The sequence below is a fragment of the Tamandua tetradactyla genome, chromosome 11 (assembly GCF_023851605.1).
Source record: "Tamandua tetradactyla isolate mTamTet1 chromosome 11, mTamTet1.pri, whole genome shotgun sequence".
Lineage (NCBI taxonomy): Eukaryota > Metazoa > Chordata > Mammalia > Pilosa > Myrmecophagidae > Tamandua > Tamandua tetradactyla.
Genome location: NC_135337.1, coordinates 59,075,858 through 59,094,881, shown reverse-complemented (window position 1 = coordinate 59,094,881; position 19,024 = coordinate 59,075,858). Strand labels below are relative to the sequence as shown.

General features: G+C 34.7%; 1 protein-coding gene across 4 annotated transcripts in view; it reads right to left on the bottom strand.

The window, feature by feature from the left end:
• The window catches only part of DNAI4 (dynein axonemal intermediate chain 4), a 131,706-nt gene that overhangs the window by 10,457 nt on the left and 102,225 nt on the right, over nt 1-19,024 (bottom strand). For all 4 annotated transcript variants that reach the window (XM_077120662.1, XM_077120659.1, XM_077120661.1 and 1 more), the window contains 5 exons: nt 17,057-17,262; nt 13,629-13,715; nt 11,180-11,331; nt 9,326-9,483; nt 8,913-9,034 (listed from right to left, as the gene is read on the bottom strand). In XM_077120662.1, coding sequence (XP_076976777.1) covers nt 8,913-9,034; nt 9,326-9,483; nt 11,180-11,331; nt 13,629-13,715; nt 17,057-17,262 — 725 coding nt within the window. The remainder of the gene's footprint in view (nt 1-8,912; nt 9,035-9,325; nt 9,484-11,179; nt 11,332-13,628; nt 13,716-17,056; nt 17,263-19,024) is intronic.

Sequence of the window (19,024 nt, the reverse complement as noted above, 5' to 3'; positions counted from 1 at the left end):
AGATTGGCTCTGGCACTGTGGGATCAACAATGCTATCCTGACAAAAAGGGGGAAAAGAAGTTCAATAACTAAGGTATCAGTGGCTGAGAGAGTTCAAATAGTCAAAGGTCACTCTTATGCATGCTTCAGTTTGACATTGCTGCTTATCATAACTTGCAACCCCCAACCAAAACCATTCCTGCCAATCCTAAAGAATACCTAAGGCATTATATAAGATTCTACAAAGGTTCCATGCACCAGGGTAACCTTCCCAAAATCTACAACCTCCAAATGGGTCCCTAGACCAGATAAGTCCTGAAATGCAGAGAGGCCAGCCCTTCCAGAATGTCAACTAGTGCCATCCCCCTATCTCATATTATTGACAGACCTTTCCAACAGGAAAAAGTTAGAATGGGCATGGCCCAAATACCTCTAAAGAGTGGGAGAAAGATCAAAGGTGATGATGGAGTTACACAGATTTTTTTTTTTATATCTGTATATTGGATTTATACAAATTCAATAAAAGGTTGGATTTAACAAATGAGTATGAGTGCTGAATCATTATACTGATACTTCTTTTAGCCTCAAGTACCTTAAAGCAGCTAGAAATAAAAACCTAAAACTGTGGAATTGTAACCCATACCAAACTCTAAAATCTGTTCTACAACTAATTGTTTTGATGTATTTTGAAATTTTATTGCCTTTATATATATTTTTTATTTAAAGAGAAGGAGGAATATAGCAGAGAAGATAGGATTTAACAAATGAGTATGACTGCTGAATCATTATATTGATATTTCTATTGGTCTCCAGTGTCTTGGAGCAGCTAGAATTAAAAATGAAAAATCATGGAATTGTAACCTATACCAAACTTCAAAACTGGTTCTATAATTACTTGTTAAAATGTACTTGGAAATTTACTGCTTTTTTGTATATTTAAAAAATTAAAAAAAAACTTTAAAACTCAAAAAAAGATTTCACAATCTTGAGGTCACAGAGATATTCTATTTTTTTTTTCTAAAAGATTTTTATATATGATAAGGTAGGGATCTGTGGTGGTTTGGAGTTGTATGTACCCCAGAAAAACGTTCTTAAACCTAATCCATTCCTATGAGTGTGAACCCACTGTAAGTGGGACCTTTTGGTAAAGTTACTTCAATTAAGGTACGGCCCACGATGGTCTTTAGCCTATTGCTGGAGTCCTTTAAAAACAGAATGAAATGGACAGATAGAGAGAAAACCATGGGAAGCAAGAAGTTGAAATTCAAGACAAACTAGTAGGGAAGAATTGGCCGGAGAGGCTGCCATGTGCCTTGCTATTTGACAGAGAAGCCAGAAACTAAGAATGGTCAGCAACCAGCCCCAAAATGCCAGTCTTTGGGAAGAAAGATTTAATGATGCCTTGCTCTGAACTTTCTGTTAGACTCAAAACCGTGAGGTAGTAAGTTTCCACTGTTTATACCAATCCATTGAAGGTATGTGCTTGAGCAGCCAAGGAAACTAAAACAGGATCCAAGTTTATTTTTCCCCCATATGGAAAATGATTATCCCAACACCATTTATAAGTAAGTCTTCTTTGTCCTCAGATCTTCAAGATCACAGTCAAAGGTTGGGTTCCCTAAGAAATGAAATCTGAGACCACGATTTGCAGGTAAGAGGTTTTTTGAGAAGTGCTCTTAGGGACAACCTCTATGATAGAAACAGGAATGGGTAGAGGGATGAGTTGAACTGTAATGAAGAAGTAACAGCCCAACTGTTCTAGTTTGCTAGCTGCCAGAATGCAATATACCAGAAACAGAATGTCTTTTAAAAAGGGGAATTTAATAAGTTGCTAGTTTACAGTTCTAAGGCTGAGAAAATGTCCCAATTAAAACAAGTTTATAGAAATGCCCAACCAAAGGCATCCATTAAGGGAAAGATACCGTGGTTTAAAAAGGCCAATGAAGTTCAGGGTCTCTCTGTCATCCGAGAGGGCACATGGCAAACACAGTCATGGTTTTTCTCTCATCTGGAAAGGCTTATGGTAAGCACAGCATCATCTGCTAGCTTTCTCTCCTGGCTTCCTGTTTCATGAAGCCCCTGGGAGGCATTTTCCTTCTTCATCTCCAAAGCGCTGGCTGATGGTCTCTCTGCTTCATGATGCTGCAGTATTCTCTGCTCTCTATGAATCTCCTATTCTCCAAAATGTTTCCTCTTTTATAGGACTCCAGTAAACCAATCAAGACCCACCCAAATGGGTGGAGACATGTCATCACCTAATACAGTTTAACAACCACTCTCTATTAAATTACATCTCCAGGGAGATGATCTAATTACAGATTCAAACATACAGTATTGAATAGGGAGTATTCTGCCTTTATGAAATGGGATTTAGATTAAAACATGGCTTTTCTAGGGGACATACATCCTTTCAAATCAGCACACCAACCTACAAGAAATTCTGGAGCTGGGATGGCCCTTCAAAGTCCTGCCTTGAGACAAAGAGGCCAAACACTTTATACACTCCAACCTCCATTAACCAATGAAAAAGATAATAGACTTAAACCTAACTATATGAATAATCAAATTAAATGTAAATGGTCTAAACATCCCAAGTAAATGGCAGAGGTTGTAAGATTGGATCAGAAAAGCAACTATATGCTGCCTATAAGAAATACAGTTTATGTGTCAAACTTTAGGGATACCCAAATCAATAGGCTATGCCTTCAATCATGAGGTTTACTCTTGTGAAATTTATGTAGGTAGCAGAGAAGCTTAGACTACCTATAGGCATGCCTAAGAATTACTTCTGGAGGACCTCTGTTGTTGCTCAGATGTGGCCTCAGTCTCTCTAAGCCTAACTCCACAAGTGAAATCATTACCCTCCCCCCTATGCGGGACATGACATCCAAGGGTGAAAGTCTCCCTGGTGACATGGGAGAGGACTCCCAGGGACGAATCTAGACCTGGCACCATGGGATCAACAATTCCATTCTGACCAAAAGGGGGAAAAGAAGTGTAATTAATAAAATATCAGTGGCAGAGAGAGTTCAAATAGAGTTGAGAGGCTACTCTGGAGGTTGCTCTATGCAAGCTTCAGGTAGACCTTGCTCCCTTTCATAACCTGCCAATCCCCAACCAGGACCATTCTAGACAATCCTAAAGAACACCTAGGGCAATACATAAGATTCCACAAGGGTTCCATGCACTAGAGTAACTTTCCAAAAACCTACAACCTCCAGAGGGGTCCCGGTCCAGGTAAGTCCTGAAACCTAGCTCAGCCTCTCCAGAACATTAGATAATTCATCTCCTGACCCCATATTAGTGACAGACCCTTCCAATATAAAATATTTAGAATTGCTATAGCCCAAACAATTCCACAGAGAGGTATAGAAAGATCAAAGGTAAAGATCAAAGGTAAAGGTGGAATTATACATAGAAGATAAGACTTAAGAAATGAATATGAATGCTGAATCATTAAATTGATATCTCTTTTAATATCCAGCATTTTAGAGCGGCTAGAAGTAAAAACCTAAAACTGTGAAATTGTAACCCATATCAAAGTCTGAAATATGTTCTACAGCGAATTGTGGTGCTGTACTTGGAAATTTATAGCTTTTTTGTATATATGTTATTCACAAAAAAAAAGGAAAAAAAATCAATTCTGATGACAAAAAGTATTTATGCTCTCTAGACTCCTATATTTTGGAACAACTAGAAGGAAAAATATGAGAGGATCATATGGTAGCCCATGACAAACTCTGGGACCTGTCCTGTAACCACTTGTTGAAGAGTGCTTTGAAAACCATTGCTTTTTTATTTCTTTGCTTTGTATATATGTTATACTATACAACAAAAAAAGGAAAAAAAAAAAAAAAGAATTAGGAAGAAAACACAGACCCATTGTGCCTTTTAATTTTTTTTTTTAACAAGAGAGCTCAGATTTTCTGATCAGTTCTTCTGATGCTGTTTCTTGTCCTAAAGGGATCATGGCCTTGTGGTAGTTATGTGGCTCCTCTAGTATTCTGTCTGAAGCCCACTATTCTTCTCTCCCTCTTTGCTGGTTTTTGACCCTCCCTTCTTTGTACCCGGGTCTCTAATGTTTGCTCAAGTGCTCCAACTTTGACGATATATTTTAAACTGAGTTTAGACCAATCACTTTGATATGCAAAATGTTTTTTAGGTGTGTAAAAAGTTGAGTATGAGTAATTTGGCCAGTATACTTCCATTGTGAAGGGGAAAGTCTTAAAAGTGGTTTAGGGGCGGGCCGCGGTGGCTCAGCGGGCAAAGTGCTTGCCTGCCGTGCCGGAGGACCCCGGTTCGATTCCCGGCCCCAGCCCATGTAAAAACCAAAACAAACAAACAAAATATAATAAAAACAAGAAAATGTTTAAAAATGTTTCCCTTCCTTCCATCCTTCCTTCCTTCTCTGTCTTTCCTTCCTTTAAAAAAAAAAAAAAAAAAAAAAAAAGTGGTTTAGGAGGTCTTGCATGACTTGGTCCCTCTTAATTCTCTGACTTTATCTTCCGCTCTCTATCTGCACTCCACCCCCACCCCCATGCCCCAACCCCTGGTCACTCCAGCCATATTGCCCGAATGTCCTCTCTAAGGACTTTATACCTGTTTGGAAATCTCTTCCCCTCAGATATCCACATGGCTTTCTCATTTTTTTTCAGATATTTGCTGATCTGTTATTGTACTGAGGATTTCCTGAGCAGTTTCCTGATCATAGTTAAAAGTGTAACCTACTCTTTTGAGTCCTGAATCATTATATTGATATTTATTTTAGGTTCCAGTACCTTAAAGCAGCTAGAAGTAAAAACCTAAAAGTGTGCGTTATAACCCATGCAAACTCTGAAATCTGTTCTACAACTAATTGTTGCAACGTACTTTGACATTTATTGCATTTTTGTATGTTATTTTTCACAAAAAAAGAAAAAAGAGAGAAGGAGGAGTATAACAGAGAAGACAGGATTTAACAGATGAGTATGACTACTGAATCATTATATTGATATTTCTTTTGGTCTCCAGTGACTTGGAGCAGCTAGAAGAAAGAATAAAAATCATGGAACTATAACTCATACCAAACTTTAAAATCTGTTCTATAACTACTTGTTAACTTGGAAATTTACTGCTTTATATATATATATATGTTATATTCCACAATAAAAAATGTTTAAAAAATAGTTTAAATGTAAAGACACAAATAAGTTAAGTAAAAGGATGGAAAATGATAAACCATACTAATACTACATAAAAGAAAGCTGGAGTGGCAAACTAAATAGATCTTAGAGAAAAGAATATTACCAGTTATAAAGAATTTCATAATGATAAGGGAGCAAAATAAAGAAGACATTAACAATTTTAAAAATTAAGTACCTAATAATGAGGCTTCAAAATATATGAAGCAAAAACTTACAGAACTACAGTGGTGCTGTGCTTTGAAATTTATAGCTTTTATGTATATATGCTATTTTTTCACAAAAAAGAAGGGAAAAAAGTCAATTGTGGTGATAAAAAAGTATTTAAACCCTCTAGCCTCCTCTATTCTGGAGCAGCTAGAAGGAAAAATATGAGATTATATATTAGCCCATGACAAACTCTGGGATCTATCCTGTAACCACTTGTTGAAGAGTGCTTTGAAAACTATTGCTTTTTTATTTTTTTGGTTTGTATATATGTTATACTATACAAAAAAAAAAGTTGAAAAAAAACCTATAGAACTACAAGGAAAAATGACAAATCTACAATTATAGTCAGAGATTTCAATATCACTCTCTCCCAATAATTGATGAAGAAATAGAAAAAAAAATAGTGGACTTAAACACCACCATCAACCAACTTGACCTGACTGACATTTATAAAACACTCCACCCCAAAACAGGAGAATGTACATCTTTTTTGTAAGTGTGCAAGAAATATTTACCAATATAGACCATATTCTGGGCTATAAAATAAATATCAATAAATTTAAAAAGTTTCAAGGTAGACTAAGTATGCTCTCTAACCATGACAGGATTGAATTTGAAATCAATAATTGAAAGATCCTTGGAAAGTTCCCAACTATTTTAATGACACACTCGTAAATAGCACATATATTAAAGAAGAAGTCAAAGAAAAAAATTCTGTATTTTGAACAGAATGAAAATGAAAACACAACATATGAGAATTTGTAGGATGCTCCTAAAAGCAGTATGCAGGGATAGATTATAGTATAATTGCTTATATTAGAAAAGAAGAAAAGTTGCAAATCAGTGATCTCAGCTCCTATCTTAAGATATTAGAAGAATAGTACATTAAAACCAAAGTTAGCAGAAGAAAGTATATAATTAAGATCAAAGAAGAAATCAATGAAATAGAAAACAGAAAAACAATAGTGAAATTCATTGAAACCAAAAGCTGGTTCCTTGAGAAGATCCATAATGCCGATGAACTTTCTAGCCAGACTAATTAGGAAATGAGAAGACACAAATTATTAATATTAGGAATGAGAAGGATTCTATTATAAAAGGATAATACAACAACTTATGGGAAATAAACAAATTTCCTGAAAACAAATTACTCAAAGGAACTAGATAATCTTAATAGCCTTATATCTATTAAAAATCTAGAATTGTAGTTCAAAACTGTCTCACAAAGAAACCTCCAGGTCTAGACAGCTTCACTGATTTCTTTTTATCAAACATCTAATTAAGAAATAATTTTAATAATTTATCATTCCTCTGCACATCACTAACCAAGTAGAAATACAATATAAAAATATAACAGTCACAATAGCAGTAAGATATTTAAAGCATATAGGAACATAACAAATGAATGCATACGACATTTATAGAAAAAATATAAAGTTTTGATTAAAAATATAATAGCTGTATATTTATATAAAAAAAGAAATGATTTTAAGTCTGTGCATACTCTTCCAAAAAATTAAAGATGGTAGAGGACTCCTCAATTCATTCTAAGGCCAGCATTACCCTGATACCAAAATCAGAAAAAAATATTAAAAGAAAACTAAATACCAATATCCTTCATTAAAAAAAGATGTAAATTTTCTAAACATAACTTTAGCATATTGTATCTTATAATACGTTACAAGAGTAATGAGTAAGAAATCATGATTGTGAGATTTAGTGCAAGAATAAACACTCAGAAACTAGTCAATGTAATTCATCATATTAACAAACTTAAATGAGAAACTATGTGGCAGCTCAATAGATGAAGCATTTAATAAAATTCAGTATCCAATAAGAGGAGATTGAGATTTCCTATTTGGCAAGGGTGTGTTTATTGGTTTTCTTTCTCTTGGGAACAATGAAATTATCTAAAATTGAGAGTGTTGATGGACTGTGGACTTTGGGCACTATACATGGTGCCTGATGAATGCAGGTGGCTGAAGGATGCACTGACTGAGAAGTAGATTGATGAACAATGGTGTATACTTATGAATGAATGTTGTGCTGCTACAAAAAGGAATGAAGTCATGGGGCATGCAATGTGAATGAATGTGTGAAACATTTGGTGAGGCAAAATAAGCCAGAAATGGAAGAACGATTATGGTATGGTCTTCTTTAGAAAATACAAAAAAAAAAAAAAAAAAGTTAAAAACCTCTGAGAAAACTTGTAATGTGGCAGAACTTCCTCAACCTGATGAATAGCATCTACAAAAACCCTGAAGTTGAAGTTGACATCTCATATTTAACGGTACAAGACTGAATATTTTCCCCTAAGATCAGGAACAAAATAGGGATGCTGCTTTCACTACTTGTATTCATCATTGTACTATAACTTCTGGCCAGCGTAATCAGGCAAGAAATTGAAATAAAAGGCAACCAGATTAGAAAAGAAGTAAAACTGCTTTATTTACTGACTACATAACTGTCTCGAATTCCTTATGTCAAGGACTTTTCCAGGATACCAGTCCAGGGTTTCTCAAACCAGTACTATTGACCTTATTGACCAGATAATTATTTGTGTAGGGATATAGTTTTCTTGTGCATTGTAGGATTTTCACAGTAGCCTTGGCTTCTGCCAGTTATATGCCAGGTACAAACTCCAGCCCCCACTACAACTGCAGCAACCAAAAATATCTGCCAAATATTTCCTGAGGGGTGGGGGGAGGTCCACTTCCCATCTCCTTACCCCTTCCCCTACCTATACTGAGAAGAGTCAAGGTGAAAGGTAGACACTTGAGAATGAAGGTAGCTAAAAGATTGCTTTAGTAGCAAAAGTGAAAAAAATGAGGCCTGAACTACATTAACAGTAACAAACTTGGACTGTAAGGGATGAGGAAATAAGACTTAAATATGATTGGGATGATAAAGTAGAACAGAGAAGGAGTTCAGGTTTTGGTTTGCATTATTAGGTAGATGATGTGTCACTAAAGAGATACCTAATATTATATATTACAGAAAACGATTTTCTTAGAGGTCTAGCATAGGGACTGAATTTTCTGATTCCGAAGTACTTGAGATAAAAAGAATGAACAAAAGTAGAATTTCATTAACTGTACTCAGATTTGATTTTGGTTTTGATAAGCATGAACTTAAGTGGTCTTCCTGACTCCCAAATGCTGAAAATTACCTCTCTTATTTAAATGTATAGGACCACTATAGTGGATTTGATTTCTATAATTATGATAGAGCTGCAGAGTACCACAGACGAGCAAGGAGGAGCACTCAAGTTCAGCATGCAGTTGAAAAAAGAATCCTTCCATAATTCCTCAAACATATATACCTTTCTTTCATCTGGAAAAGCAGAGAAAGGACACAGTCTAGTCAATTGGAATGTGCCATTCTACACGATTGGCAACTGGGTCTATGATTTTTATTTTTTTTTACTCACAATGTAGAATATTCATTAATATGTTAATCATTTTTTTTCTTGCTTTATATTTTAACACACTTCAACTCTTAGAAGTTGAATGCAATAGTGAACAATGGATTGAAATAATTTACCTTGGGATGAAAAGCAAAACACATTCCAGGAGCCTGTCGAGAAATCAAAGCTTCACCTTTCTTTTCCTTTTCTCCTCCTTTCTTATTGCTGCTAACAGCAGTTCGCCTCAATCGCATCAAATCTTTATTAAAAAAAAACATATATATACATATATATAACTTATTGCCACATGAAAATATGATGCAAACATCATGTATGCTCCTTATGCATAATAATATTATGCTTTCTACCATCTTTTTGTATGTAACCAGGTTCAAATTAGCCAATTTCAGAACTAGATGCTTGGAAAACAATGACCAAGCCTCGTGGTTTTTTGTCAAACCAAAATGTGTCACCTCTCACAAGAGCTTCACTAGGAATATTTAATTTGGCATATTACATGAGAAAGATAATTTAATTTTTTTCTTCTTACCATGACAGTCCAGTCCTTTCCGTATAACCCATTTGGAGATTCTTCCATCTGCTGATATAGAAACAAGTATTTCTCTTTTGTCATCACCTGTTGTTCCTCTATCTTGTTCTATCCATTGTAGCTGCCATACAGGTCCCAAATGTTTTTGAGGAGATTCACTAAAACAGGCAAAAGTACTAAATTCAGAATTATTATAATAATTTTAAAAGTTTTTTCAAATATGATAAGGCAGCTCCCTGGAGCATTATTTGTACCCTCCAAAATATAATCCATTCCTGTGGGTGTGAGCCCAGTTTAAGTAGGACCTTTTGATGAGGTTACTTCAGTTAAGGCTCAGGATAGGCCTTAATCCTATTACTGAAGTCCCTTACAAGCAGAATGAAACTCGGAGAGAGTCACAGAGGGAGCAGCCAGAAACTAAAGTCAGTAGAACCTGGAAGATAATAGAGAGGTCAGGAGAAGCTGCCACGTGCACTGCCACGTGACAGAAAAGTAAGGGCCAAGGATCACTGCAGCCAGCCCCAGGATACCAGTCTTCAGGGAGAAAGCATTACCTTGATGATGACTTGAATTGAACTTTCCCGCTAACCTCAAAACCGTGAGCTAATAAATTCCCACTGTTTAAGTCAACTCATGGCATAGTATTTACTTGAGAAGCCAAAAAAATAAAAATAAACAGGAATATACAAGGGCATATATTTTCTTTCTTTTTAGAACATACTTCTCTTACTCTATTTCTTTTTACCAGTTTAGTTGCATACATTCTGACTTTTAGTTTATTTTAGACACATTGAATAAAAGCACTGCATCTTCATCTTTCTTTATAAACATTATTTTATCATAGCCTAACTCAATCGGTATTTTAAGTTTTAAAATAAACAATTACCTCACCCTTCTTCCTATGTGTCAGATTTGCCCACTGGCTTGATTTTTTCCCCCATGGCTGAGACTCAAAATTACTCTGAAAAATTAAAATCACTTCTCAGGTCATGCCTATTTACCCATTAGATTACTGGGTTATTCTGTTCTTTAGTATTGACTCCCTTGATTTCTTTTTATATGAGCCCTCCAATGCAGTCACTCTGAAACTTTTAAAATCATAGATATATTTGAGTATTTGGTAAAAGTTATGAACTTTCTCAAAAACAAGCACAAAGGCCTGTTTTACAAAACTATGCAAATAATTTCAAAGTTAAAATTAGGAACCCCTGTTTTAATGCCTATTTCAAGTCCTAGTTAAGTTTTATTCAATGATACAAAGGTACTGCCTCATTTTAGCCTCACTGGCATCTAATTATTCAAAAAACTAATATATTTAATACCTTTCACCTATAACTTTTTCGTTTTCACAATATGACTCATTCATTCATTCATCTATTGCTTAGTAATCAAACATTTAATGTCCTCCTGTTGCATACTTGATATTGTTTGATACCCTGAGTATACAAGAGTAAGAAAGACTCAACCATTGCCCTAAAGGAACTTATGTCTTCTCAGGAAGATATATATGTAAACAAATAATTCATACACAATGTGATAAAGTACTATGATATAGGTATATATAGGGTGCACAAAATAAAGGAATGGGGAGGTTTCCTGGGGGAGGTGATGCCTAAACAAGGTTTAAAAATAAGCATAAATTATCGACCCAAAGAAAGGTTGTTGGTGAAAAGTGGGCAGAAAAGAAGATGAAGGAGAGATTAGAATAAAGCATTTCAGCTGGAGAGAACAATATGAGTAATTATTAAACATTTCAAATTTAATGAAGTCACTTTCAATAACAACACAAATATTCACTCTAGTTCGCTCTAAAAAAGCATCTAATATATGTTTATCTTATTTTTGGATTCTTACCTACTATCCAGAACTGGAACATTAGTGTTGCTCTGTACATTATAAATTGCAATTGTGCCATTGTGGTAGCCAACTGCTAAAAGATTAGGTGCTCCAATAGAAAAATCCACAGCGGTAACTCCATGTACACTCTGATAAATACGTTCTGGCCACTGAATTAAAAAAATATATATTGAATTTTAAATCTTTTGTGTAGGTCACAGTAAAAGCATCTATTTGAAATGGGAATACAGTGAGGAGTTTTAAGTAGGAGTTTAATATGACTTGATTTATGCTTTAAAAAAAATCACTCCGGATTTGAACAGTGAATAAATAGTTTTTGCAAAGTTCCCTTTGGGGAATGGTGAAAAAGGAGGAAAATTCAACTTCCCCAAGTTGAATTCTTGATATTCTCACAAACAGTGAGGACAACCAAAGCAATAGGTAGAGCCCCCAATCTTGGGGTTTGTTCATATGAAACTTAACTCCACAAAGGATAGGTCAAGCCTACTTAAAAGGCCTAAGAGTAACCCCCAAGAGAACCTCTTTTGTTGCTCAGATGTGGCCTCTCTCTCCTGACAACACAACAAGCAAACTCACTGCCCTCCCCCCGTCTACATGGGACATGACTCCCAGGGGTGTAGACCTTCCTGGCAACATGGGGCAGAAATCCTAAAATGAGCTGAGACTCAGCATCAAGGGATTGAGAAGACCTTCTTGACCAAAAGGGGGAAGAGTGAAATGAGACAAAATAAAGTGTCAATGGCTGAGACATTCCAAACAGAGTCGAGAGGTTATCTTGGAGGTTATTCTTACGCATTAAATAGATATCACCTTGTTAGTCAAGATGTAATGGAGAGGCTGGAGGGAACTGCCTGAAAATGTAGAGCTGTGCTCCAGTAGCCGTGTTTCTTGAAGATGATTGTATAATGATATACTTTCACAATATGACTGTGTGATTGTGAAAACCTTGTGTCTGATGCTCCTTTTATCTACCTTATCAACGGACGAATAAAACATATCAAATAAAAATAAATAATAGGGGGAACAAATGTTAAAATAAATTTAGATTGATATGCTAGTGATCAATGAAAGGGGGGGTAAGGGGTATGGTGTGTATGAATTTTTTTCTGTTGTCTTTTTTTTTCTTTTTCTGAAATGATGTGACTGTTCTAAGAAATGATCATGATGATGAATATGCAACTATGTGATGATATTGTGAATTACAGATTATATATGTAGAACAGAATGATCATAAATTAAGAATGTTTGTGTTTGTTTATTGTTATATTTTTAATTAAAAAATTTTTAAAAATCACTCTGGCAACTATGAGGAGGATGGAGTATAAAGGGGCAAAAAGAAATAAAAGGGCAATTTTTAGCTGTTGCTGTAATCCAGGCAGGATTTAATGGTGGCTGAAACCAGGCTAGTGATAATGGGGATGTGAGAAGAGGAATGGACATTCAGTTACTCTTACTATCTTCTGGTACAGATGAGAACAAAGCCTCATTTGTTAGGTTACTTTGATAAAACCATGGCTTTACTTGATAAAACCACAGCTCCTCAGAGCTCAATGGCTTTAAGAAATATAGCATGGACTCCTACAGTAATTATCAACTTCTGGCAATCTTTCAGAAGAATTATGTGAACATCACATTCTTACAGAAACAATTAAGGGACCCCAACCAAATCATCTTATAGTATATATTCCTGTCTTCCAATATCTGTTTCAGATGCCCTGGATTTCTAAACAATGAATAGAAAAAGCTTCAAAATTCTCTAAGGTTATCTGTTCTACAACTCTGTCAAGAGGTTTTATTTGCTTTGTTTCTATTTCTAATCTAAATTTCTTGCTGTTTCTAACCACCTACATGGAAAAAGGAACAAGTTACTGATGATGGATCCTATGCCATTCCTCCACGTGTTTAAAATTGCTTCTCCCTTTTTTTTATGCTATATAAACTTAGCTTCCTGACTAGACTGGTGCTATTAAGGAAAAAACTTCAATCACTTTTATATGCTTTTCTACCCTTTTATATGTTTCACATTCTAAATTTCAGTTGTAGACTAAATCTAAATGTAAAGCTGTAAAATAACAGACTGACTAATATTGGTTAGCAAAAAAAAAAAAGTTACAACTTTTATTCATTCTTGTTCAAAAATTCATGGCAGTAAGATAGTCATATTAATCTATTTTATATTCACTGAGGATAGCAGAGGTCAGATGATAAGAAATTATTTGTATTTTAAGAAACAACCCAGTAGTAAAACAAACATAATTTTTCAGAGGCTTTTCATTTGCAAATTCATTCTTCTTTATAATTAGAAGAATTATAAAGATAATCAGAGAAGATCTTGCCTGATAAAATTTCATTGATTTTTATTTACCATATCACATGTAATGTATGATAATTATGTCAACATTTAATTAATTAAATCAAAATGGGATTTTATTCCTGTTTGGGTTACCATGGGATTCTTTAGCGACCAGCAACAAGCCAATCCTCTTTTTTGTTCTTTAAATCCAAAGTGCCCATAGCCAACAGCCAAAAGGTCCTGAAAGTCAGAAAAATACATTTAAAACAAGAGAAGATGGCATGAAAATGATGGTAAGTGTAAGGAGCAACATACTGATGAACTGTGTTAGAAACTGTGATAAGACATTTCAATTAAGAGGAAACAATACCAAGATAGCATATATTGTTATTCTATACTTCCATCTCCCTAAGCAAAATAATTAATCAGTATAATGCTTTTCACCTTTTCAGACTGAAGAATAAGTACCTAAAAAGAACAAGTTGCTAACAAGTTATGTCAACATACTGAGGTGATCTTCCAAGATTGTGCTAAGATATTATAATATTATGTTCAGAATAGATGTGTCTGAGGATGTCCTAATCATTTCAAATGAGAAATAAGAGGCACTTAGTAAAAGGCAGATCATTTTTTAAAAATGCATTTATAAGCACATATAGAAAAATGTTTAGTGGTTGACTGAACACAGTTCTTTGTTTTCTAATCAGAATATCTTTATTAAAAAATATATATATATTTTCTTGCTACCACCCTACTTTCAGACCAGTATCCACTCAGTCATTCCCTTTGTCTTAAAACTCTTCACCACTACCCATTTGAACCTGACCTTGACAAACCCTTATTTCATCTCTTCTAGACTGCGCATAGGTGCTACTTCCTCTAAGAGATCTTCAGGAGCCTCTCTTATGTGCACCCATACCACTATTTATTTTTCTATCAAAGCACACAGCAAACTATTGTATGCGTGGGTGTATGTATGACTCAATTACTACTGTATCTCTAGGGCCTTAACAGAGTGCCTGGCAAAAGCAAATATTCAATAAATATGTGTGGAATGAATTAATAAATATTATAGATGCCATCTGTTATATATTTTTATCAGGATTCATTCAAAATGACTTAATTTCAATCTCAGTAGCAAGATATTACTTTTTAAAATGGAAGGATATTCAGTTTCTAAAAGCAGGTTATTTATCTTCATTTACAGACTGTTTCATTTACAGTCTGTTAGTACTGATTTTTTAAATTCCATTTATCTATGTTTCCAAATACAGTTTTATAAAATAAAACCAATGCTAAATGTACTAAAGTACACTTTTTATTAAAAATAATCACACATAATTACCATAATGTGATATTTAGGTTTCAACAAAGATGGTTATAAACTTTCTGTTTAAGAACCATAACTATCATGTTTGCACATAACACCTCCTAAGATATGACCATACAATAATGAATGTAATTCCTAAATATACATAAAACAATTTAATTTACACAATTAGTTTTAACCACTTTACACTAAATATTTATTCCAAAGATACTGCCATTATACAGAAGATTTTTGTAACTGCCAACTGGGAAATATTTTTAGAACCAGTTCTAAGCTCCTCGAGAAAAATTAGTCCTGTTACTCTATAATCATCTCTTTTTAAAAAAGCAAACACAACATTCCCAGCTTGATCATTCATCTTACTTGCCCCAAGATGTTTTCTAGCAGTGCAGTAGTTAAGAGCAAGAACCTGAAGCCAGATATCTGGGTTTGAATTCTGCCTGTTTCACTTAGTAGTTGTGTAATATTGAGCATGTTACTTATCCTTTGAAATTCAGTTTCCTCATCAACATAATGAGAAAAATAATAGTTCCTCCTTTATAGAGCTGTTGTGTTAACACAAAATACAACAGTGCCTGACAATAGCAAGTGCTATTTAAGTATTTGCTATGATTAGTTGTAATAGTTTCTAAAGGAATCTCAAATTATTTTGTACATTTGTAGCACTACTGAGTTAAGCAGATATTTCTGAATATGGTTACTTTTAGAAGACAAATTTAGGTGCATGAACTTCCCCGAGTTGAATTCTTGATATTCTCACAAGCAGTGAGAATAAAACCAAAGCCATAGGCTGAGCCCCCAGTCTTAGGGTTTGTTCATATGAAACTTAACCCCACAAAGGATAGGTCAAGTCTACTTAAAATTTAGGCCTAAAAGTCACCCCCAAGAGAGCCTCTTTTGTTGCTCAGATGTGGCCTCTCTCTCCAGCCAACACAACAAGCAATCTCACCACCCTCCCCCTGTCTATGTGGGACATGACTCCCAGGGGTGTGGACCTTCCTGGCAACGTGGGACAGAAATCCTAGAATGAGCTGAGACTCAGCATCAAGGGATTGAGAAAAACCCTAGAATGAGCTGAGACTTAGCATCAAGGAATTGAGAATACCTTCTCGACCAAAAGGGGGAAGAGTGAAATGAGACTAAGTGTCAATGGCTGAGAGATTCCAAACAGAGTCGAGAGGTTGTCCTGGAGGTTATTATGCATTAAGTAGATCTCATCTTGTTATTCAAGATGTAATGGAGAGGCTGGAGGGAACTTCCTGAAAATGTAGAGCTGTGTTCCAGTAGCCATGTTTCTTGAGGATGATTGAATAATGATATAGCTGTCACAATGTGACTGTGTGACTGTGAAAACCTTGTGTCTGATGCTCCTTTTATCTACCTTGTCAAGAAACGAGTAGAACATATGGAATAAAAACAACTAATAGGGGGAACAAATGTTAAAATAAATTTAGTTTGAAATGCTAGTGATAAATTAAAGTGAGGGGTAAGGGGTATGGTATGTATAATCTTTTTTTTTCTAATATTGTTTTATTTCTTTTTCTGTTGTCTTTTTCTTTTTCTGAATTGATGCAAATGTTCTAAGAAATGGTGAATATGCAACTATGTGATGATATTGAGAATTACTGAATATATATGTAGAACGGAATTATATGTTAATGTTTTTGTTTGTTCTTATTTTTTTTTTTTTTTTTTTTTAAAGAGAGAGGGAGGAAGGGAAGGAAAGACAGAGAGAAGGAAGGAAGGATGGAAGGAAGGAAGGGAAACATTTTTAAACATTTTCTTGTTTTTATTGTATTTTGTTTGTTCGTTTGTTTTTTACATGGGCTGGGGCCGGGAATCGAACCGAGGTCCTCCGGCATGGCAGGCAAGCACTTTGCCCGCTGAGCCACCGCGGCCCGCCCTCTTATTTTTTTAATAAATAAAAAATCAAAAAAAAATTTAGGTGCATGAGATTTGGTATATGTTTAAGTAAATCAATCATATTCTCTCTAATTCACTTCTCAGTAACTAACATGGATTCAAAGAGTTTTAATGTCCCCACTGCATCTCCTAAAATAATCATAGTGACGTTTTTATATTTTCGTTTCTCCCTTTTTTGAAACATGACTTTGCTTCAAAGCCATTTTAAAACTAGGTGTTGTGCCAATTTAAATCCTTGCCCAATATCTGAGAAAAACAATACTTCATTTGAAATTGACACCTGCCCTTAAATGTTAGAGATGGAATTTCTAAATCTCTGATAACTTACTGGATTTGTTTTATTCCACGTAAGGCTGCTCACATTAAGACCTTTGGTTAAGTCACAGGTGAAGGACCAAAGTCGTTCCAAATTGGCTGGTATTGTTGATTGTTCTGCACCTATTTCTAGTTCTTCTTCCTCCTCCTTCTTTTCTTCCTCTACCTCTGCAAGCTTTTCATCTATTAAAATGTCTTCAAGTTCTACAGGTTCAGGTTCTAAATAAAAAAAATAATAAAAAGAGAATTGTTGGACCACGGTGGCTCAGCAGGCAAGAATACTTGCCTGCCATGCCAGAGGACCCGGGTTCGATTCCCGGTGCCTGCCCATGTAAAAAAAAAAAAGTATTAAAAAAAAGAGAGAATTGTCCTTTGATAAAGTGGTACTTTTGACTCATATTTTAAGATCTCAGAAGAACGACTAAAAAAAGTCTCTGCTCTAATAAAAAGTGATAAGCTTGTTTTTGTTTGATTAAACTCAAAATAATTTTACAAAGACTTTCAAAAAATTATAAATGAAATAATCGAAACATTTTTAAAGCATTTATCTTTTCTGGAAACAATTAGGAATCACATAAGGATCATTTCTAGCTCAATAATTTTTTCAGAAGCTTGGAGCCCTGAAAAAGAGGGTTGTTTCCTCTCATTCAGGACAAGAAAGTTCAAGATATAATTACCTCCCAAATAAATTTATTACCTACACTTAAACCTATAGGGTCTAAATTTTTAGCAGCAGCAGAGAACCTATGATGACAAGACCATATTGTTTTATAATCTAATTATGTATTAACTTGTAGCCAGAGTTGGAAGCACCTCAATTCAATCAGCTTGCTGACAATGCTTTTGTCTTTCAAGTCTAAATTTCTGGTAAGTGGATAGTATTCCTAATCTTTCCATGGTTTACATTTTTGAGAATTTGGTGGACACCATGAGATGTTTATCAGAAAAACTGGAAAACTGACATATTTACATAGCTAAAATTTTGTGTAGTGGATAGTATTCCTAATCTTTCCATGATTTACATTTTTGAGAATTTGGTGGACACCATGAGATGTTTATCAGAAAAACTGGAAAAACTGACATATTTACATAGCTAAAATTTTATGTATAGTTTCAGGAAGTTCACAGAACCTAAATAGTTGATAATGAGCCACAAAGAATACAGTTTATGAAAGTTTCTGTTGTTTTGGGTAAAGTTTCTGTTGAACTTTTTTTGCCTATTTTTATTAAATTTTTAGATTTTTATTAAATCTTTTCTTACTTTTCATTGAATTTTAAATGTGCTTTATATATTCTAGATGTCTTTGATAGATGTATGTAATGCAAACATATTCACTTAGTCTGTTGCTTATATTGTTATTTGCTTCACACTTTATTCAATGAACAGATATTTTAAATATTACTAAAATCTAATTTGTCATTTTTTGGCGGGGAGGATGCATGGTCTGGAAATCGAATACATATGTAGTCAATTGATTTTTGACAAAAATGCCAAGGTAATTTCAACAGGGAAAGGCAAGCATTCTAGCACTGAACCACCCATGGACCCTACAGTTTGTCATTTTAAACTTTATGGTTTGTTCCTTTTGTATCTTATGTAGTCTTTCTTATCCTAGGCTCACAGATATTTTCTTCTTGAATTTTATAGTTTTAATTTTTATGTTTAGATCTACGGCCTATTCTCAGTTAACTGTATGTAAGGTATGAGGTGGGGGTTGAGATTCATTTTCTTATATATAGGTATCTGTATTAGTCTGGGTTCTCTAGAGAAACAGAACCAACAGAAGAGATCTATCAATATGAGATTTATAAAAGTTTCTCACACAACCATGGGAATGGAAGAGCCCAAAATCCATAGGGCAGGCTGTGAAGCTGGCAGCTCTGATGAAGGGTCTGGATGAACTTCTCAGGAGAGGCTCACTGGCTGAAGAAACAGCGAAAAAGTCTCTCTTTTTCTTAAAAGTCTTCAACTGATTGGATT